Source organism: Hyla sarda, chromosome 7 (assembly GCF_029499605.1).
Source record: "Hyla sarda isolate aHylSar1 chromosome 7, aHylSar1.hap1, whole genome shotgun sequence".
NCBI classification, from domain to species: domain Eukaryota; kingdom Metazoa; phylum Chordata; class Amphibia; order Anura; family Hylidae; genus Hyla; species Hyla sarda.
Window position 1 is genome coordinate 28,449,406 of NC_079195.1, and position 23,483 is coordinate 28,472,888.

At 40.6% G+C, this 23,483-nt stretch overlaps 1 protein-coding gene across 3 annotated transcripts in view; it reads left to right on the forward strand.

Annotated features, from left to right (window-relative positions):
* FOXJ2 (forkhead box J2) overlaps nucleotides 1-21,819 on the forward strand; it is a 50,087-nt gene extending 28,268 nt beyond the window's left edge. The window contains exons 6-11 of one of the 3 annotated variants that reach the window (XM_056529082.1): nucleotides 2,524-2,662; nucleotides 4,699-4,911; nucleotides 5,000-5,101; nucleotides 9,637-9,861; nucleotides 17,859-17,969; nucleotides 19,268-21,819. In XM_056529082.1, the coding sequence (XP_056385057.1) occupies nucleotides 2,524-2,662; nucleotides 4,699-4,911; nucleotides 5,000-5,101; nucleotides 9,637-9,861; nucleotides 17,859-17,969; nucleotides 19,268-19,371 (894 nt within the window). In that variant the 3' untranslated portion in view covers nucleotides 19,372-21,819. The remainder of the gene's footprint in view (nucleotides 1-2,523; nucleotides 2,663-4,698; nucleotides 4,912-4,999; nucleotides 5,102-9,636; nucleotides 9,862-17,858; nucleotides 17,970-19,267) is intronic. The other 2 variants (XM_056529080.1, XM_056529081.1) reach the window with 2 other exon arrangements.
* Nucleotides 21,820-23,483: the final 1,664 nt, after the last annotated feature.

Sequence of the window (23,483 nt, forward strand, 5' to 3'; positions counted from 1 at the left end):
CAAGAATATAACTACTATAATACTGCTCCTATATACAAGAATATAACTACTATAATACTGCTCCTATATACAAGAATATAACTACTATAATACTACTCCTATATACAAGAATATAACTACTATAATACTGCCTCCTATGTACAAGAATATAACTACTATAATACTGCTCCTATGTACAAGAATATAACTACTATAATACTGCTCCTATATACAAGAATATAACTACTATAATACTGCTCCTATATACAAGAATGTAACTACTATAATACTGCCTGTTATGCACAAGAATATAACTACTATAATACTGCTCCTATATACAAGAATATAACTACTATAATACTCCTCCTATATACAAGAATATAACTACTATAATACTACCTCCTATGTACAATAATATAACTACTATAATACTGCTCCTATATACAAGAATATAACTACTATAATACTGCTCCTATATACAAGAATATAACTACTATAATACTGCTCCTATGTACAAGAATATAACTACTATAATACTGCCTCCTATCTACAAGAATACAACTACTATAATACTGCCCCTATATACAAGAATATAACTACTATAATACTGCTCCTATATACAAGAATAAAACTACTATAATACTGCTCCTATATACAAGAATATAACTACTATAATACTGCCTCCTATGCACAAGAATATAACTACTATAATACTGCCTCCTATATACAAGAATATAACTACTATAATACTGCTCCTATGTACAAGAATATAACTACTATAATACTGCTCCTATATACAAGAATATAACTACTATAATACTGCTCCTATATACAAGAATATAACTACTATAATACTGCCTCCTATGTACAAGAATATAACTACTATAATACTGCTCCCTATATACAAGAATATAACTACTATAATACTGCTCCTATATACAAGAATATAACTACTATAATACTGCTCCTATGTACAAGAATATAACTACTATAATACTGCCTCCTATATATACAAGAATATAACTACTATAATACTGCCCCCTATATACAAGAATATAACTACTATCATACTGCTCCTATATACAAGAATATAACTACCATAATACTGCTCCTATATACAAGAATATAACTACTATAATACTGCTCCTATATACAAGAATATAACTACTATAATATTGCTCCTATATACAAGAATATAACTACTATAATACTTCTACTATATACAAGAATATAACTACTATAATACTGCTTCTATGTACAAGAATATAACTACTATAATACTTCCTCCTATATACAAGAATATAACTACTATAATACTGCCTCCTATATACAAGAATATAACTACTATAATACTGCCTCCTATGTACAAGAATATAACTATTATATTACTACTCCTATATACAAGAATACAACTACTATAATACTGCCTCCTATATACAAGAATATAACTACTATAATACTGCTCCTATATACAAGAATATAACTACTATAATACTGCTCGTATATACAAGAATATAACTACTATAATACTGTCCCCTATATACAAGAATATAACTACTATAATACTGCTCCTATGTACAAGAATATTACTACTATAATACTGCTCCTATATACAAGAATATAACTACTATAATACTGCCTCCTATATACAAGAATATAACTACTATAATACTGCCTCCTATATACAAGAATAGAACTACTATAATACTGCTCCTATATACAAGAATATAACTACTATAATACTGCTCCTATACACAAGAATATAACTACTATAATACTGTCCCCTATATACAAGAATATAACTACTATAATACTGCTCCTATGTACAAGAATAATACTACTATAATACTGCTCCTATATACAAGAATATAACTACTATAACACTGCTCCTATATACAAGAATATAACTACTATAACACTGCTCCTATATACAAGAATATAACTACTATAATACTGTTCCTATATACAAGAATATAACTACTATAATACTGCCTCCTATATACAAGAATATAACTACTATAATACTGCCCCTATATACAAGAATATAACTACTATAATACTGCTCCTATATACAAGAATATAACTACTATAATACTGCTCCTATATACAAGAATATAACTACTATAATACTGCCTCCTATATACAAGAATATAACTACTATAATACTGCTCCTATATACAAGAATATAACTACTATAATACTGCTCCTATATACAAGAATATAACTACTATAATACTGTTCCTATATACAAGAATATAACTACTATAATACTGCCTCCTATATACAAGAATATAACTACTATAATACTGCTCCTATATACAAGAATATAACTACTATAATACTACGAGCGACAACTTAAAGCGGTAGTCCGGCTTTATACATTTTATCCCCTATCCAAAGGATAAGTTGTATAAATCTGGAATACCCCTTTAAGCTCATGCCAGTATCCCCCTCCCTATAGTAGTCCTATGATACCAATGTCTTTTTCGCTCTGTCTCTGTGCGGTATTACGGTAATAAATACCTCCTCTCTGGTGTCTTGCAGGCTGCCTCAGCTCACATGCCAACAGACTCGAAGACTCCATCATACAACAACAGCGACTGCTACAAGTTTTCCTTCTCGGAGATCCCAGACCTCAGCTGTTCCTTCCGCAGCCTATACCGTACTTTGCAGGGTAAACAGGGTGAGAATGTAGATGGGTGTTGTAGGAATATGGAAGGTAACAAGCAAAGGGATGAGTAGGGGGGCACAAGAGAATATTATATCTCACCCTCCTAGTGTTTGCCGCAATTGTAGTCAGTGCATCTCGACCAGTGGTCTGCAACCTGTGGACCTCCAGCTGCTGTAAAAGTACAATTTTCAGCCATTGGCTCAGTGTTTTCCAAACAGTGTGCCTCCAGCTGTTGCACAACTAGAACTCCCAGCCTTTGGCTGTGCGGACACGCTGGGAGTTGTAGTTTTGCAACAGCTGGAGACACACAGTTTGTAAAATACTGCATTAGTCATTACGCTGTTTTTGGCAGTAAATCCAGTGCCTAGGGCGGCGACTTGGATGGGGCAGCACCAGCTGTCGGGGATACTTAATAAAAAAAAAAAAAATATTTAACCTTCCCTTGGACTTCATAGCAAAACTGACATTTTTCCAGGAGGGTAGGGATGGCACAAGTAGAGGTAAAAGGAAAGGAGACTGACAGACCTTCAGATACTAACAAGTTCTGAGGAACAGAAGCAAAAAAAAAAATAAAAAGACCTCACACGGCCCCATGGAGAAACAAAAATTAGGATATGGCAGTACAAAACCAAACATATAACCTCTTACTATTTATTTACCGAGATTACATAATTATTTTTGTCCCTTGAGGAAATCTAGAATTGGGATGGAAACACATCGGGATGTTATTTTCACCTTATGGTTACTGCTAATCTAGACTAATCTAGGGATAAAGTAGTCTGGTCGCCCTTTATAGCATGAGTGCTTTGCTTTATTTACAGAGTTGACTTAAACAGTGGTCATAATTATTTTTGTCCCCTGAGGAAATCTTCATTTAGGATGGAAACACGTTGGGATGTTATGTTTACTCTATGACTCCTACTAGTCTAGGGTAATTTAGAATGGTGGGGTCGCCTTTATAGCATGAGTGCTTTGCTTTATTTACCGAGTTGATTTAAATAGTGGTCATAATTATTTTTGTTCCCTGAGAAAATCATGAATTAGGTTGGAAACTCGTTGGGATGTTATGTTCACCTTATGACTCCTACTATTCTAGGGTAATTTAGAATGGTGGGGTCGCCTTTATAGCATGAGTGCTTTGCTTTATTTACCCCACGACAGTGATTTCTTTTTTAAATGAGCAAATATAGTAAAATGTAAAAATAAAATGTTATAATTTCTTTCTCCCCATGAACAACCCCGGCACTGTCAGACCCCATGTAGGTTTAGGGGGGTGAGAAGGGATAGCTGTCGGCATTTAAAGGGGTACTCCAGTGGAAAATACTTTTTTTTTATATCAACTGGTGCCCGAAAATTTAACAGATTTGTAGATGACTTCTATTTAAAAATCTTAATCCTTCCAGTACTTATCAGCTGCTGTATGCTCCACAGGAAGTTCTTTTCTTTTTGAATTTCTTTTCTGTCTGACCACAGTGTTCTCTGCTAACACCTCTGTCCATGTCAGGAACTGTCCAGAGCAGGAGAGGTTTGCTATGAGGATTTGCTCCTGGACAGTTCCTAAAATAGACAGAGGTGTCAGCAGAGAGCACTGTGGTCAGACAGAAAAGAAATTCAAAAAGAAAAGCACTTCCTGTGGAACATACAGCAGCTGATAAGTACTGGAAGGATTAGGATTTTTTAAATAGAAGTAATTTACAGATCTGTTTAACTTTCTGGCACCAGTTAATTTAAAAGTTTTTTCCTCTGGAGTACCCCTTTAAAGGTTTTGTCCAAAAGGTGTTTTATCCTGACTCACCACTAGAGGGCGTAAGCACTAGAGGTGCATAGGGTGGCATGAACACAGCCCATATGAAAGTTTGCTAGGAGTTGTAGTGCCGCAACAGCTGGAGGATGGGAATCAGGTGGTACGAAAACTGGTTTGCACGATCCTTTATGGATCCCATTCACTGACAGCAAGCAGAGATCTTACAAATAGATAATTCAGATCCCAAGTATATTAGGATTCTCCAGGACACTGCAGACAGGTAATGTCTTGTTTCTCTGTCCAGGGCTCTCACCTCTCCCGACTGATGTACAGCCGCCGCCATCATCAAGCTGCTGTATGTACCAACAGAATTCAGGGGAGTCTTCCTCACTGCACCCCCACAACGTCCCCAACATGAACACCCCCTCCTCCTCTCACCATCAAAGCCAGCACCAGCAGCCGCCCTATCTACCCACCCAGCAAATGCCTCGGCCCCCCGCTCCCGGGATGTCTATGGGTACGTTGTGTCTGTGATGTCCGCCTTTACTACATCCAGTGTCTTGGCAGAAGAGCTTACACTCACTTGTCTTTCCCCACTCCCCTAGGCCACCCCAATGACTGGTGCTCCAACATAGACTCTCTAAAGGAGAGCTTCAAAATGGTCAGCAATCTGGACTGGTCCACCGTGGATCTGTCTCAGTTTTCAGGTAAAATCTGCAATTACAAGGGAAGCGGGTTGGGTTTTAATTTAGAAATGCAATTTCAAAGGGGTATTCCAGGAAAAAAAAACTTTTATTTTTAATTTATTTTTTTATTTTATTTTTTTATATATCAACTGGCTCCAGAAAGTTAAACAGATTTGTAAATTACTTCTATTAAAAAATCTTAATCCTACCAATAATTATCAGCTGCTGAAGTTGAGTTGTTCTTTTCTGTCTGGCAACAGTGCTCTCTGCTGACATCTCTGCTCGTCTCGGGAACTGCACAGAGTAGGAGAGGTTTGCTATGGGGATTTGCTTCTACTCTGGACAGTTCCCGAGACAAGTGTCATCAGAGAGCGCTTAGACAGAAAAAGAACAACTCAACTTCAGCAGCTCATAAGTACTGAAAGGATTAAGATTTTTTTTATTGAAGTAATTTACAAATCTGTTTAACTTTCTGGTGCCAGTTGAGATATATATATCATACATACATATATATATATATATATATAGTTCTTCCCTGGATAACCCCTTTAAGGATGTCAGTGGCTCCCCCTACAGGAGAATGTTTGTTTGAAAACTTGTATCAAGTTAGATTTTTTTACTCCACGTACCGGAGTATCATGTTGATATATTTTGCCTTATACACCGGTAACATCCAGAGCTTTATTCACACTTCCAACAGAATTTTAAATGCAGCTCTGGGTGTGACTAGAGCATAGAACATAATTTAAAGGGGTACTCTGGTGGAAATTTTTTTTTTTTTTTAAATCAACTTGGTGCAAGAAAGTTAAAGGGGTTGTGCGCTGCCCTTCCTTTCGGAGCTCCGCACGCAGCGTCCGGAAGTTCATTACTCCGAATGCTGTGTGCGGGCTTCCGTGTTCGCGGCCGCCGGGCATGACGTCACACCCGGCCCCCTCGTGATGTCATGCCCGCATCCTCAACGAAAGTCTATGGGAAGGGGGCGCGCCCCCTTCCCATAGACTTTCGTTGAGGATGCGGGCGTGACGTCACGAGGGGGCCGGGCGTGACGTCATGAACACGGAAGCCCGCACACAGCGTTCAGAGTAATGAACTTCCGGACGCTGCGTGCGGAGCTCCGAAAGGAAGGGCAGCGCACAACCCCTTCAAACAGATTTGTAAATTACTTCTATTTCTCCCCTTAAAGGGGTACTCCGCTGCTCAGCGTTTGGAACTGTTCCGAATGCTGGAGCTCGTGACATCATTACCCCACCCCCTCATGATGTCACGCCCCTCCCTCTCCCATAGACTTGCATTGAGGGGGCGGGGTGTGATGGCATAAGGGGGCGGGGCTATGACATCACGAGCTCCCGACGCCGACTCCAGCGTTCAGAACTGTTTGTTCCAAACACTGAGCAGTGGGGTACCCCGTTAAGGACCACGGGTTTTTCCGTTTTTTTTGCACTTTCGTTTTTTCCTCCTCACCTTCTAAAAATCATAACGCTTTCAATTTTGCCCCTACAGACCCATATGAGGGCTTATTTTTTGCACCACCAATTGTACTTTGTAATGACATCAATCATTTCACCACAAAATTTACGGCGAACCCGGAAAAAATATATTTATGGGGCAAAATTTGAAAAAAAAAACGCCATTTTGAAAATTTTGGGGGCTTACAATTCTACGCAGTGAACTTTTCGGTAAAAATGACACCATATGTTTATTCTGTAGGTCCATACGGTTACAATAATACCCAATTTATAGAGGTTTTTCTTTATCTCACTATTTAAAAAAAAAAAAATTTGTAACTACATGCACCAAAATAAGTATGTTTAAAATTGTCCTCTTCTGACCCCTATAACTTTATGTTTCCGTATGAGGCGGTATGAGGGTCATTTTTTGCGCCGTGATCTGAAGTTTTTATCGGTACCATTTTTATTTTGATCGTTCTTTTTGATCGCTTTTTATTCATTTTTTTTACGGTATAAAAAGTGACCAAAAAATATGCTATTTTGTACTTTGGAATTTTTTTTACGGGCACGCCATTTACTGTGCGTTTAATTAATGTTATATTTTTATAGTTTGGACATTTACACACACGGCGATACCACATATGTTTATATTTATTTTTATTTACATAGTTTTTTTTTTTTTTTTTTTTTTAATTAGGGAAGGGGTTAAATCATTTATTAACTCTTTTTAATTTTACACTTTTTTTTTTGCAATGTTATAGGCCCCATAGGGGACAATAACATGCGTTACACTGATTGAATATACTGATCAGTCCTATGCCATAGCATTGCATTGATCAGTGTTATTGGCGCTTGATTGCTTAAGCCTGGATCTCAGGCTTGGAGCAATCAAGTGCCGATAGGACAACCGGGAGTAAGGTAAGAAGACTCCCGCTGTCCTCTCAGCTGTTCGTGACGCCGTGATTTCACTGCGGCGGTCTAAAAGAGCTCCGCTGAGCTTACCAGCAGTGTATTCTCCCGTATTGGATGCCGCAATCAACTTTGATCGCGGCATCAAAAGGGTTAATACCAGACTTCAGCTCATTCGGCGATGTCTTAATTGTATTAGTCGCGGGTCCGGGTGGTTAACAGCAACCGGGACCCCGCAGGTACGAAACGGGCTCAGCTCCTGAGCGAGCTTCACATTACGGGAGCCGGCCACGGACATAAATATACGTTCGTGGTCGTTAATGGGTTAAAAATCTTAATCCTTCCAGTACTTATCAGCTGCTGTATACTACAGAGGAAGTTCTCTTCTTTTTGAATTTCTTTTCTGTCTGCCACCTCTCTAGATATCAGGAACTGTCCAGAGCAGGATAGGTTTGCTATGGGGATTCGCTCCTACTCTGGACAGTTCCTGACATGGACAAAGGTGTCAGCAGAGAGCACTGTGGTCAGACTGGAAAGAACAACTTAACTTCCTCTGGAGTAAACAGCAGCTGATAAGCACTGGAAGGATAACATTTTTTTAAATAGAAGTAATTTACAAATCTGTTTAACTTTCTGGCACCAGTTGATTAAAAAAAAAAAAAAAAATGTTTTCCAGGGGAGTACCACGTTAAAGCGGTACTCCCATGGAAACCTTTTTTTTTTTTTTTTTTTAAATCAACTGGTGCCAGAAAGTTAAACAGATTTGTAAATTACTTCTATAAAAAAAATCTTAATCCTTCCAGTACTTTTTACGGGCTGTATACTACAAAAGAAATGCTTTTCTTTTTGGATTTCTCTGATGTCATGACCACAGTGCTCTCTACTGACACCTCTGTCCATTTTTGGAACTGTCTAGAGCAGGAAAAAAAATCCCCATAGCAAACATATGCTGCTCTGGACAGTCCCTAAAATGGAAAGCAGAGGTCAGCAGAGAGAACTGTGGTCGTGACTAGAGATGAGAGAACTTACAGTAAATTTGATTCGTCACGAACTTCTCAGCTCGGCGGTTGCTGACTTTTCCTGCATAAATGAGTTCAGCTTTCCGGTGGGCTGGAAAAGGTGGATACAGTCCTAGGAAAGAGTCTCCTAGGACTGTATCCACCTTTTCCAGCCCACCGGAAAGCTGAACTAATTTATGCAGGAAAAGTCATCAACTGCCGAGCCGAGAAGTTCGAGACGAATCAAATTTACTGTAAGTTCGCTCATCTCTAGTCGTGACATCAGAGAAATCCAAAAAGAAAAGCATTTCCTCTGTAGTATACAGCCCCTAAAATGTATTGGAAGATTTTCTTAATGAAGTAATTTACAAATCTGTTTAACTTTCTGGCACAAGTTGATTTAAAAAAAAAAAAGTTTTCCACGGGAGTACCCCTTTAATGGGGTACTCCGGTGAAAAACTTTTTTTTTTTTTTTTAAATCAACTGGTGCCAGAAAGTTAAACAAATGTGTAAATTACTTCATTAAGAAAATCTTAATCCTTCTTGTACTTATTAGCTGCTGAATACTACAGTGGAAATTCTTTTCTTTTTGAAACACAGAGCTATCTCCTGACATCATGACCACAGTGCTCTCTGCTGACACCTCTGTGCATTTTAAGAACTGTCCAGAGCAGCATATGTTTGCTATGGGGATTTGCTTTCACTCTGGACAGTTCATAAAATGGACAGAGATGTCATCAGAGAGCACTGTGCTCGTGATGACAGCAGAGAGCTCTGTGTTTCAAACAGAAAAGAATTTCCACTGTAGTATTCAGCAGCTAATATGTACAGGAAGGATTAAGATTTTTTAATAGAAGTCATTTACAAATCTGTTTAACTTTCTGGCACCAGTTGATTTAAAAAGAAAAAATAAAAAAAATAAAAAAGTTTTTCACCGGAGTACCCCTTTAACTAAGGATTATAGAAACCCTATATTATCAAAATGCAAAACAATTTCCTAAAGTGGATATAGGCTCTAAAGCAGTGTTTCCCAATCAGTCTGCCTCCAGCTTTTGCAAAACTACAAATCCCAGCATGCCCGGACAGCCAAAGGCTGTCCGGGCATGCTGGGATTTGTAGTTTTGCAACAGCTGGAGGCACACTGGTTAGGAAACACTGCTCTAAAGCGAGCACGCCATAATTTGATGTCTCTTCTTGCCAGACCTCATGGAGAGTCTACGTCAGGCAGAATTAAAGAACTGGAGCCTGGATCAACATCACATCGCCAGCCTGTGCGATTCCTTAAGTCATCTGCTTAGTCACACCGGACTCCTGCCTCCCGGATCCTCACATGGACAAGTAGCCGCCTGCCAGGCCCAGTGCATGCCCCCCACCACCAGCAGTGCCTGTGCACTCCAAGGAGCAAAGCCAGGTCATACCATGGCAGGTAGGAATTGGTGGGGAGGGACAAGCCACTGTATGAAGGAATAGAGAGGGCTTAGGGCATCCCAACAAGAGATCTTATAGAAGTATTCTCCTAAAAAGTAACTTTTCCAATTATAAATACAAAAAGTTACAAAAATCGAATTTAAAAAAAAAAAATGGGCAGTCTACCCCAGTGACTGCAAAAAAACATGGAGTTCTCATCTTAAACAGGGCTACGCCACCACTTTATTCCTCTACAGTGTCCCTAGATTACCCTAGACTAGTAGTAGCCATAAAGTAAGAAAAATAATGTCCCAACATGTTTTTCATCCCAATTGGAGATTTCCTCAGGGGACAAAAATAATTGAAATTCAAATCAAACTGTTGGGTAAATATATAGTAAGAGGTAATGTGACCCATGTAGGATTTCATACACAGTGGCTATAATAATTTTTTTGTCCCACGAAAATCTTGGATTTAGATAAAAACACGTTGGGATATTATTTTCACCTTATGCCTACTGCTAGTTTAGTGTAATCTAGGGACTAACTAGAAGGATAAAGTAGTGGGGTCCCCTTTTTTTAAAGAGTGTGCTCCGCATGGGGGGGGCGGGGGGAGGTAGGGAGTAATAGAGGCGGATAGCTTTAAAGGGGTACTCCAGTGGAAAATATTTATTATTTTTTTTTTTTAATCAACTGGTGCCAGAAAGTTAAACAGATTTGTAAATTACTTTTATTAAAAAAAAAATCTTTACCCGTCCAGTACTTATTAGCTGCTGCATGCTACAGAGGAAATTCTATTCTTTTTTTGTCTTGTCCACAGTGCTCTCTGCTGACACCTGTCCAGAGCAGGAGAAAATCCCCATAGCAAACTTATGTTGCTCTGGACAGTTCCTGACAAGGACAGAGGTGTCAGCAGAGCACTGTGGACAAGACAAAAAAGAAATTAAAAAAGAAAAGAATCCTCTGTAGCATACAGCTGCTAATAAGTACTGAAAGGATTAAAGGGGTATTCAAGGCAAAACCTTTTTTTATATACATCAACTGGCTCTGGAAATTTGTAAATTACTTCTATTAAAAAATCTTAATCCTTCCAATAGTTATTAGCTTCTGAAGTTTTCTGTCTAACTGCTCAATGATGATGTCACGTCCCGGGAGCTGTGCATGATGGGAGAATATCCCCATAGGAACTGCACAGCTCCCGGGACGTGAGTCATCAGAGAGCAGTTGGACAGAAAACAACAACTCAACTTCAGAAGCTAATAACTATTGGAAGGATTAAGATTTTTTAATAGAAGTGATTTACAAATCTGTTTAACTTTCCGGAGCCAGTTGATATATAAAAAAAAGTTTTGGCCTGGAATACCCCTTTAAGATTTTTAAATAGATGTAATTTACAAATCTGTTTAACTTTCTGGCACCAGTTCATTAAATAAAAAAAAAAGTTTTCTACCGGAGTACCACTTTAACACTGCTTTACCCCACTACAGCCTGGAGAAGCCTCCAAGTATTAGAACAGGTGACTGTACCTGGCAACCCTGGTATAAGCAATGGCAGATGTAGTCACAGTGAGGATTCCTTACCTACGATCACTCCACAGGAACCAATATTAAAATTCATGGAGTGGTTCTCCCTTAGAAGCAGGTACAGGGACCAAACAAGGAACCGGGACATGTAGGTGCAGTCCGTATATAAATGGTATGATAGAAGGGATTTTCTGCGGGAATATTAAGGAACTACTCTTAACCCTGTTCAGATTTTTAACAATATGTGTTCGTGCAGTTGTGTACATAGAAGAAGGGTGCACCATGGCAAATATCCAAATGGGCCTCCTATTAAGGCATCTGATTTTCCCCTAAGGACAGAAGGGTCTGGTATTTATTTTCCTTTCCATGACCCATTGGTCAGTACCTCCTCCAATAATTTGCTGCCATTGCAGTTCCCTGGAGAGAGGAGTTCCGTACAGTTTTTACCAATAGAAAAAGGAACAAGGAAAAGGACAGTGCCCCCTCTCTCCACTGGCCCCATAGCAGCGCATGATCTACCACTATGGTACACACTTAGGAGTTTGGGACCATGGTTGATCCAGAGGAAGGCAAAAAAAAACTCATACTAAAAGTAAAAATTCCTTCCCGACTCCAAATATGGCATCAGAATAAATCCCTGGATCAACGTTCTGTCCTTATAAATCTAGTATATATAACCAGCAATGTTATTATTCTCCAAAAATGCATCCGGACCCTTTTTGAACTCTTTTACAGAGTTCCCCATGACCACCTCCTCCGGGAGAGAATTCCACAGTCTCACTGCTCTTACAGTAAAGAACCCCCATCTGTTCTGGTGTAGAAACCTTCTTTCCTCTAGACGTAGAGGATGCCCCCTTGTTATAGATACAGTCCTGGATATAAATAGATCATGGGAGAGATCTCTGTACGGCCCCCTGATATATTTATACAGAGTTATTAGGTCGCCTCTAAGTCTTCTTTTTTCTAAACTAAATAACCCTAATTCTGATAATCTTTCTGGATACTGTAGTCCTCCCATTCCCCATATTACCCTGGTTGCCCCTCTTTGAACCCTCTCCAGCTCCACTATATCTTTCTTGTACACTGGTGCCCAGTACTGTACACAGTATTCTATGTGTGGTCTGACCAGTACTGTACACAGTATTCTATGTGTGGTCTGACCAGTACTGTACACAGTATTCTATGTGTGGTCTGACCAGTACTGTACACAGTATTCTATGTGTGCTCTGACCAGTACTGTACACAGTATTCTATGTGTGGTCTGACTAGTGATTTGTACAGTGGTAGAATTATTTCCTTGTTGTGGGCATCTATGCCCCTATTGATGCACCCCATGATTTTATTTGCCTTGGCAGCAGTTGCCCGACACTGGTTACTACAGCTAAATTTACTATTAACTAAGACTCCTAAGTCCTTTTCCATGTCAGTCGTCCCAAGTGTTCTCCCTTTAATACATAATCCCAGCCCAGATTTTTCCTCCCCATGTGCATTACCTTACATTTATCAGTGTTGAACCTCATCTGCCACTTCCCAGCCCAAACCTCCAACCTATCCAGATCCATTTGTAACAGTGCACTGTCCTCTATTGTGTCATCTACTATACACAGTGCACTGTCCTCTATTGTGTTAACTGCTTTACAGAGTTTTGTATAATCTGCAAAGATTGATACTTTACTATTCAACCCCTCTACAAGGTCTGAATATATAAATAATGAACATATTTAATAGAATAGGACCCAAAACTGACCCCTGTGGTCCCCACTAGTAACAGTCACCCAATCAGAATAAGTACCATTAATAACCACCCTCTGTTTCCTATCACTGAGCCAGTTACTTACCCACTTACACACATTCTCCCCCAGCCCCATCCTTCTCATTTTATGCACCAACCTTTTATGTGGCACCGTATCAAATGCTTTGGAAAAATCCAGATATACGACATCCAGCGATTGCCCCTGGTCCAGTCTGGAGCTCACCTCCTCATAAAAGCTGATCAGGTTAGTTTGACAGGACCGATCCCTCATAAATCCATGCTGATATGGAGTCATACTTTTATTTTTATCAAGATATTCCAAAATAGCATCTCTTAGAAAACCCTCATACAATTTAAATACAAAGGAGGTTAAACTAACAGGCCTATAATTCCCAGGGTCGCTATTTGACCCCTTTTTAAATATTGGCACGACATTTGCCATGCGTCAGTCCTGGGGAACAGTCCCTGTCACTATAGAGTCCTTGAATATTAAAAATAGGGGTCTGTCTATTACATTACTTAATTCCTTTAGAACATGGGGGTGAATGCCATCTGGACCAGGCGATTTGTCTATTTAGATTTTTTGTAGGCGGCACTGTACTTCTTCCTGGGTTAGACAGGTGACCTGTACTTCTTCCTGGGTTAGACAGGTGACCTGTACTGGGGAGTTTACCATATCTCGCTCTATTTCACCTGCCATTTTATTTTCTTCAGTGAATACAGTGAAGAAGAATTTGTTTAATATATTAGATTTTTCCTGATCCCCATTTATAATTTCTTCCACATCATTTTTTAAAGGGCCACCACATTCATTTTTAACCTTTTTGTTATTTATATAGTTAAAGAACATTTTGGGGTTAGTTTTACTCTCTTTGGCATTGAGTCTTTCTGTCTCTACTTTTGCGGCTTTTAACAGTTTTTTTACATATTCTACTTTTTTCTCTATATCTTTTTAACCCCTTCCCTCTTTGGTGATTTTTCATTTTTGCACTTTTTTTCCCCTCACCTTCTAAAAATCATAACACTTTCAATTTTTCACCTAAAAATCCATATGATGGGCTTGTTCTTTGCGCCAACAATTTTACTATGTAATACCATTAATAATTTCCGCACAAAATCTACGGCAAAACCAGAAAACAATTGTCAGACAAAATAAAATTAAAAAAGCCATTTTGCAATTTTTAGCGGCTTCCGTTTCTACGCAGTGCAGTTTTCGGTAAAAATTGCACCTTATATTTATTCTGTAGGTCCATACGGTGGCAAGGATACCCAATTTATATAGGTTTAATTTTATTTTCCAACAAAAAAAATAAATTACAACTACATGCACCAAAATGAATACGTTGAAAAATGTCCTATTCTGACCCCTATAACTTTTTTATGTTTTTCCGTATAAGGGGCAGTATGAGGGCTCATTTTTTGCGCAGTGATCTGAAGTTTTTATCAGTACCATTTTTGTTTTGATCTGACTTTTTGATCCCTTTTTATAAATTTTTTTATGGTATAAAAAGTAACAAAAAATGTGCTACATTGGAATTTTATTACATGTACACCATTCACCGTGCGGTTTAATTAACTATATATTTTTATAGTTTGGACATTTGCGCACGCGGTGATACCACATATGTTTATTTTTATTTACACAGTTTTTTTATTTTAAATGAGAAAAGGGGGGTGATTCAAGCTTTTATTAGGGAAGGGGTTAAATCACATTTATTAACACTTTATTTTCAAATTTTTTCTTTTGCAATGTTATAGCTCCCATAGGGGACTATAACATTGCACGCACTGATTTCCTACACTGATCACTGCCATGCAATAGCATAGCATTGATCAGTGTTATCGCTGCACGACTGCTCCTGTCTGGATCTCAGGCACGGAGCAGTCATTGGGCAATCGGACAGTGAGGAGGCAGGTAGGGATCCTCCTCGCGTCCTGCGAACTGTTCGGGACGCCGTGATTTCACCGCAACAGTACCAAACAGCACCACTGAGCTAACCGGCAAAGTTTACTTTCGTTTTAGATGCGGCAATCAAGTTTGATCGCTGCGTCTAAAGGTTTAATGCCGGACATCAGCCCGATCGGTGATGTCCGGCATTAGCCATGGGTCCTGGTTGTCTATCACCTGCTGAGCTCGCATCATACCTTGGGAGCCGCAAGTGGACGATAATGAACGTCCATTTGCGGCAAGGGGTTAATGCTTTTTCCCTGTCGTCTTGTTTTAGAAGTTTAAATGCTTTATTTTTGTCATTTGTCCCCTTAACATTTTTGTTCACCCATTTTGGTTTTCTCCTATTTCTGACCCTTTTATTCCCTTAAGGTATATACATCTTACAGTTAAAATTTAAGATATTTTTAAAAGTCTCCCATTTAGTGTCAGTATTCTTGTTTTTGAGGACATTATCCCATTTTATATTGTTAAGGGCTTCTCTGAGTTGATCGAACTTTGCCTTCCTAAAGTTCATTGTTTTTGTGGCCCCTCGAGAGATTCCCTTATTGAAGAACAAGTCATAATGTATTATATTATGATCACTATTTCCCAGGTGTCCTTCTACCTGCACATTAGTTACTCTGTCAGGTCTGTTGGCTAATATTAAGTCTAGTAGGGCGCCCCCTCTGGTCGGGCCCTGCACCATTTGGGACAGATAATTGTCTTTAGTTATAGTCAGAAACCTGTTTCCTTTATGAGATTCACAGGTCTCAGTCTCTCAGTTTATATCAGGATAGTTAAAGTCCCCATTATTATCACATCATTTTGATTTGCTGCTTTGTTTATTTGCCTCAGTAATTGATCTTCTGCCTCTTCCATTATGTTTGGTGGCTTTTAACAAACCCCCTACCAGAATTTTATTATTTTTATCTCGATATATTTCTCCCTCCCATGTATCCTCCCGTAGTGCATCCTTCAGACTGGACATTACACAAAGACAGACTCCTCCCCCTTTCCGTTTTGTCCGATCCTTCCTGAATAGACTATAACCCTGTATGTGGACGCCCAGTCACAGCTATCGTCCAGCCAACCAGCCAAGTCTCTGATATATCCACTATGTCATAATTCTCCTCAGACATCAACCACTCCAGTTTGTCAGTTTTATTGGACAGACTTCTGGCATTAGTCAACATGCAATTCAATGGTGTATGTTTTTTTTTTCTATGAAGCCTATCCCTATTAACTATTCTAACACCCCCCCCCCCCCCCCCCCCCGGTACATCTGAAGCTGGTGCAGGAATGAGGGACCAGCTTCTGAGCCACTTGTTTACCTCCCTAATCTCCCGCTGCCTCTCTGGTGCGGCTCGTGGTACAGGTAATATTCCAGAAAATACTACCTTGGAGGTCCTTGCCTTAAGCTTGCGGCCCAAGTCCCTGAAATCATTTTTAAGGACACTCCACCTACCTCTTACTTTGTCATAGGTGCCAATATGAGCCATGACCACTGGGTCCTCTCCAGCCCCACCCAGCAACCTGTCAACCCGATTCGCGATGTGCCGAACTTAAGCGCCAGGCAGACAACACACTGTTCGGCGATCCCAGTCTTTGTAACAGATCGCCCTGTCTATCCCCCTAATAATTGAGTCCCCCACTACCAGTACCTGTCTGGGCTGCCCTGCACTCCTCTCTCCTTACTGGAGCAGACACCCCCTGGCAGTCAGAGGCAGAGTCCTGCTGCAATACTGCTAGCTCTGAAATGGCATCCCCCTCATCTGCCAAGCGGGCAAACTTGTTGGGGTGTGCCAGTTCAGGACTAGCATCCCTGACACTTTTCCCTCTACACCATTTTCTAACTGTAACCCAGCTAACTGCCTGACTGTCCTGCACCTCCGTCCCACTATCCTCCCCCACCTCTACCCCAGAGAGTACTTGTTCAGTGAGCAGGAGACTCCTCACCAAGTTGTCAATGCTTCTCAGTGTTGCCAGTTGCTCCTCTAGATCCAGAATCTGGGCTTCCAAATGAACAACTCGCACACATCCTGCACAACAATATGCACCCTCAAACTGCTGTTTGCATACAGCATGCAAGATGTACACTGGACTGCATTATCCAACCTGGAGGCCATCTTGGTTTTGGGGATTGTAAAAATAAACAGTAAAAAACAGAGGCAAAAATTTCAATTAAACTCTCTGAATTTAAAGTCCCATTCACTTTTATACTTACACCCACTTGTATCCTTTCACACGATCGCTAGCTCACAAAATCGCTTATTGTACTTGCTTTTATAGTTACCTCCTCTCTGTTGCACTGCCTGGAAGTGAATGCAAAGGACTAGGTGGCTGCAAACAGCTGCTTATTACTACTCCCCGACAGAAAAAGAGAGAGGAAAAAATAAATAAAAGATGTCTGATCGTGGGGGGCCGGCCGCTGGGATCAGCCGGGTTGCTACTCCAGTCTCAGAAACCACTGTGTTTCCAAGACTGGAGATGTGACATCACGCCACTCCCCCTCCATTCATGTCTATGGGAGGGGGTGTGGCATCACGTCACAAGGGGGCCATGGCGTCACATCTCTGGTCCCGGAAACACAGAGGTTTCCGAGACTGGAGCAGCAGCCTGGCATAGAATGCGGGTGCTGCACGGAGATCGCGGGGGGTGAACATACTGCATGTAAACGGGGCCTTTTTAGGACACCTTTCATAACGCTGTAGAGGTCCCAGGAATTCTCTCACATACTTTTATTGGACTTTATTTCTTATGTATTACAGAGTATATAACAGCCACTAAAACGTATTTTCTTTTTGCTTCCAGTTACCTCCTATGGGCAGAGCCAGCAGCCTCCAGTATCCTGTGGTCACAATTTCACTGCGCCCCCTGGGTATCCCATCCAAACCCAGGCCCCCCCAACATACAGCCAGCCAGGTAAGGCTTACTTTAAAAAAATAATAATAAATAAATAAAAAAAACTTAAAGGGGTTATCCAGGAAAAAATTTTATTTTATATATCAACTGGCTCCAGAAAGTTAAACAGATTTGTAAATGACTTCTATTAAAAAAAACTTAATCCTTTCAGTACTTATTCTGAAGTTGAGTTGTTCTTTTCTGTCAAAGTGCTCTCTGATGACACATGTCTCAGGAACCGCCCAGTTTAGAAGCAAATCCCCATAGCAAACCTCTTCTACTCTGTGCAGTTCCCGAGACAAGCAGAGATGTCAGCAGAGAGCACTGTTGCCAGACAGAAAAGAACGACTCAACTTCAGCAGGTGATAATTATTGAAAGGATTAAGATTTTTTTTGTAGAAGTAATTTACAAATCTGTTTAACTTTCTGGAGCCAGTTGATATTAAAAAAAAATAATACCCCTTTAACACTATCTGGGTACAGATAATGCTCTGTCTAGTAATCTAGAAAATAAGGGGATATTTAGTTGTGGTTTTCAAAAATATATACATATAATTCACTGGATAAGTGTAATATCTTCAGTGTTAGGGGTTCTAGGACACAGCTGGGACCAGAGACTGAGTGCTTTATACTGCATCACTGCTCTATTGATAGGCTGTAGGTGCATGAAGAGTTGAACTCTATTACGGTAAGGATAAAGTGATACTAAAACTACTGCTCTGCTTCTATAAAACAACTAAGTTTGAGTTAAAAAAACAAAACTTTCTTATAAAAGGGTTGTATTACAAAAACCATCTTCACGAAAGAGCGTCCCCTCTGTCCATGGTCTGAATCTGGTATTGCATGTATCCGGGTCCTAGTGACTTTTTGAAACTAGGCTTTAGTCGTTTTCTATGATCCGACTCCCTGCATCTGGTTCATGCTGCCCGTGGTAAACACGTGGTAAACAAGGATCACTATTATGATCCGGTGCTCCAGCTTTGTGAACATTTTGTCGGAGTCGGAGGCCATGATCGCAACGGAACAACCACGCCCCTGGTGATGTTACGCCATGCCCCCTCCATTCATGTCTATGGGAGGGGGCGTGTCTGCGACACGCCCCCTCCCATAGACATGAATGGAGGGGGAGTGGCCACAACATCACAACCACGGCTGTTCTAAACAAATGCCGGGTGCTGCGGGAGATCGCAGGGACCCCCGCGATCAGACATCTTATCCCCTATCCTTTGGATGGGGGATAAGATGTCTAGCAGCGGAGGACCCCTTTAAGTTTTATATAACTACAGGTTTCTTTTAAGTGTTCCTTTTTCTTCTTGCAGGTCGCCATCCTCAACGTGCTATGTATCCACCTACTCGCCAGGTACTCCGTTATCCGCCCAGTGAAGATATACAAGACGACTTTGACTGGGACTCTATCGCTTAAAGACTCTGCATAACAAAACCCCAGGCGGAATGCTAAAAGAAATATAGGGGAGGAATAAATCCTCCCTCCACGTGTATAGATATATATAAATATATAAATGTATATCTTCGCCCGACAATCAGGGCCGATGGGCCCCTCTCACTGGATATGGAGACAATTCAAGACCCTTCCCACACACAGACTTTTCAGTCTCTCCCGCCGTGACACTGTGGAGTAAAAGAAACCGCACGGGCGGCCATTCTCTCTGCCCGCCTGATATTTCCTAGTGCCAAGGCGTTCCGGTGTTACTGTGGGAGACGACATTGACAGTGTCTCTGGGGAGTGGAAGGCTTGGTTGCCAGTCTACCTAAGGCCAACTTGGTTTATTTATAAAGCCTACACCTATTACACAGCACAAAGTGTTAACAAGGAGTCTGCAGCCATCTTGGACCTGAGACGTTGGTGAGATTTCCTACACACTTTCCCAGCTCCTGGACAGACAACCCCCCCCCCCCAATCCTCCCAATCCCGAAAACAACTGTTTGCAAACAAGCGCGATTGTCCGTTCTCTTTGTATTGCTACAATTTCACGTTGGATGTCTCTTGATGCTTTAACAGTTTTGTTGTGAAGTTCATTACTGTAGTGTTATGTGGCACATAGAATGAGCTGACTTTACAATGCCATGTGTGGCTTTATGGTTTGCACACCACAGAAATATGGCTTTTTTTGTATAATAACACTCCTTCCAGCACTTCTTGTTTTGGAGTGGATTCCAGGGTTGGCTTCCATCTTGGGCAGCTCACGGGCATGCAAGTCACGGTACGCTTGTTGAGTATGGATCTTATTCCTACATAGAAAACTGAAGACCACCACAGTGATGATGATTTGCAACGTTACAGACACGGGCAAAATTGGAGAATCTATGGCTTGTTAATGGGAAGAGTCCACTAGTCAATGGTCATCCCAGTCAGATTTGGGCACAGTGATCAGTGATTATCTTAGTCACATGTGGGTACAGTCTATACATCAATCAATATCCTTGGTAGTCTTCTAGTCAACGAGTCATCCTGGTCATAAATGGACACCAACTAGATCAAACAGCATAGACTCCCAGAAATCATCATACTGGTATAAGAGACTTGCAGAGTATTAGTCAACCAATATCTTGCTGCTAGGCAGGTGTTGAGTCTGTTGACCACAGCGGGCCATATACAGGGTCACTTTTAGGCAGACAACATCATTCTGTTACAATAGTGCTTTAGTATTGTGCGTCATACGAAGTAGTAACTCAGTAGAGTTACGTTATACAGAGTATTTGGACCATATCAGTATCCTGCTGCTGAGGAAGAGTAAAGGTAAAAGCTCTAGACAGAGCCAGTGACTTGTAAAGATGTTTATACAGTTCTGGTTAGTGGGTGCTCTGATCTTCTTCGTCATGTTGGCAGATCGGTTGAGTGATTTGGTGTTACGGTATATGGTTTGAGCACCATGAGGAAGGAGTGGAAGTCCACCATTTTCTCCAGATATGGTTTCATACTGTGTGGATCAGCGTATAAAGTCTCCAATGCTCACTGCTTTCATCTAAAATTTTATTTGATGGTAAACATAGAATATAAATTTGTCCTACAGGGTTATATTTTTTCATTTAGCTATTTGTTAGGCTGGTTCACACCATATTAGGTCTACTCCTCTGTGGTTATGCAGGTAGAACATACAAACCTATGGTGATTTCAGTATGACCACAAGCGGGCAGGTGTTGGCTTTAGTGATGTTTCGGTGACAACCAATATGGCCGCCATTATTGGTTCCACAATGTCTGTCGGCCCTGAATGTCCACCCAGCTGTCCCGTGATACTGCAGTGAAATCTATCTAGCAATGCTGATTGACAACTGACATGGGAGCTGTTTCATTAAAACAAAGAACAGCTCGATATAACCAAGAAATAGGATATTAGCATCCTGACAGAAGATGATGTCTCCTGGACTTGTCCTTGTTCTGTTAAGAGATATTTGCAGTACTATCGCCTTGCTGGTTAACACATTGTGGTAAAAGTTGTGTTCATGACCTGTACATTGCTGCATTGTTATTAGGAGAATCCGGGATGGATAATTTTTTATGTCATTGGTTTGCTAGGTCTTTGGTTGTTTGGTGATCTTTTCCTGTACCTCCATTTTTTTTTGGCCACTTCCAATTGTCCCAGCCCAATGTTTTAACACAACCCTGAGGAATAATTGCTGCTGCCGGATGGTAAACATTCACCCGAAAACATCATAGACATTGTAGAATCTAAGGATCTCCTTCATATCGGAGAAAGAATTCACTATCCGACGAGCTGCCGAGATCCTTCTATACAGCCGCCATTCTCCCTGTCGGAAGCCATGTTTGTGACTCCCAAATATTTTTCTGTTCAGAATAAGGCTCAATGGACGCTTATTAAACATATCAGCAGAAAGTGGCCTTGCTTGATGTTATTGCAATGACTGCACTTCAGGCATAAGACTTGCACACATATGGGTATAAACATTATATATATATATATATATATATATATGTATTTATAATATTATATATATGTATAATATTATATATATATATATATATATATATATATATATATATATATATATATTTATATTAGGGCTGGGCGGTATGACCAAATATGTGTGTCGCGGTATTTTTGTAACTTATGGCGGTTCCACGGTATATAACAAAAAAAATAAAAAATTATTAGCCCAGCGCTGTGCTGTCCCCATCGGGGTACTACTCACATCACCCACAAGCGCTGCCTCTTCGTCCTCCTGTTTGTTGCGGCCGCCGGTGCTGACACTCTATACTGTATTCCTATGCCTGGGCTCCGAAAAGTAAACAAAAATAAACTAACGCATGTTCCGAGGTCGGCCTTACGCTGGGGACGTGAACGTCGGACAGCCGTAAGCCTATCACCGGCCGCAGCGATGTTCCGCCTCAGCCGGTGATAGGCTGAGCGCACTGTCATGTAAGGAGCTCTGGCCGGCTTCTTACATGACAGTGCGCTCAGCCTATCACCTGCCGAGGCGGAACATCGCTGCGGTCGGTGATAGGCTGACGGTTGTCCGACGTTCCATTCCCTAGGAAGCAGGTCCGGACCGACGGGGAAGGTGAGTTAAAGTTTATTTTGGGTACCTTTTGCAGCCCAGGCATAGGGATACAGTATAGAGCAGTGGTCTTCAACCTGCGGACCTCCAGATGTTGCAAAGCTACAACTCCCAGCATGCCCGGATGGCAGGGTGACATATGTGAGTAGTACCCCGATGGGGACAGCGCAGCACTAGGCTAATAATTCATTGGGGGGGGGGGGGGGGGGGCAGAACAGCGCTCGCAGGTCACATATGATTGATCGCTGCAACTGATAATTCATTCATTCCCGAGGGGGAGGGGCCAAACCCATATTGCGGTATAGGTTAAAATTTATATCGTGCAGCACAAAAATTTCGGTATTCGGTATGAACCGGTATACCGCCCAGCCCTAATATATATATCTCATCATAAAAAATACATAGTTTTATAAATATTAGAGATGAGCAGTAAATTAGATTCGTCACGAACTTCTCGGCACGGCAGTTGATGACTTATCCTGCATAAATTAGTTCAGCTTTCAGGTGCTCCGGTGGACTGGAAAAGGTGGATACATTCCTAGGAAAGAGTCTCCTAGGACTGTATCCACCTTTTCCAGCCCACGGGAGCACCTGAAAGCTGAACTAATTTATGCAGGAAAAGCCATCAACTGCCGAGCCGAGAAGTTCGTGACGAATCGAATTCACTGTAAGTTCGCTCATCTCTAATAAATATATTTTAAAAAGTACATAGATGGACAGGAGGCTGTCTTGCTGCCTGTGTCACTGTTTTAAATACAATATGAACTTGTGTACATAATACTGATTTAATTTATATAGATATATTTATATATATAAATAACTGTATAAAATAAAAATAAAAAAGCATCCAATATACTGAACAACAGCTTAATCCGACACATATAAGAAAGAGTAATCCCATCCAGTATGTATTTATATTTGGACGGAATGGGTATAACATTTGTGCATACGGGACTAGGGCAGTGTTTTCCAAGCAGTGTGTCTCCAGCTGTTGCAA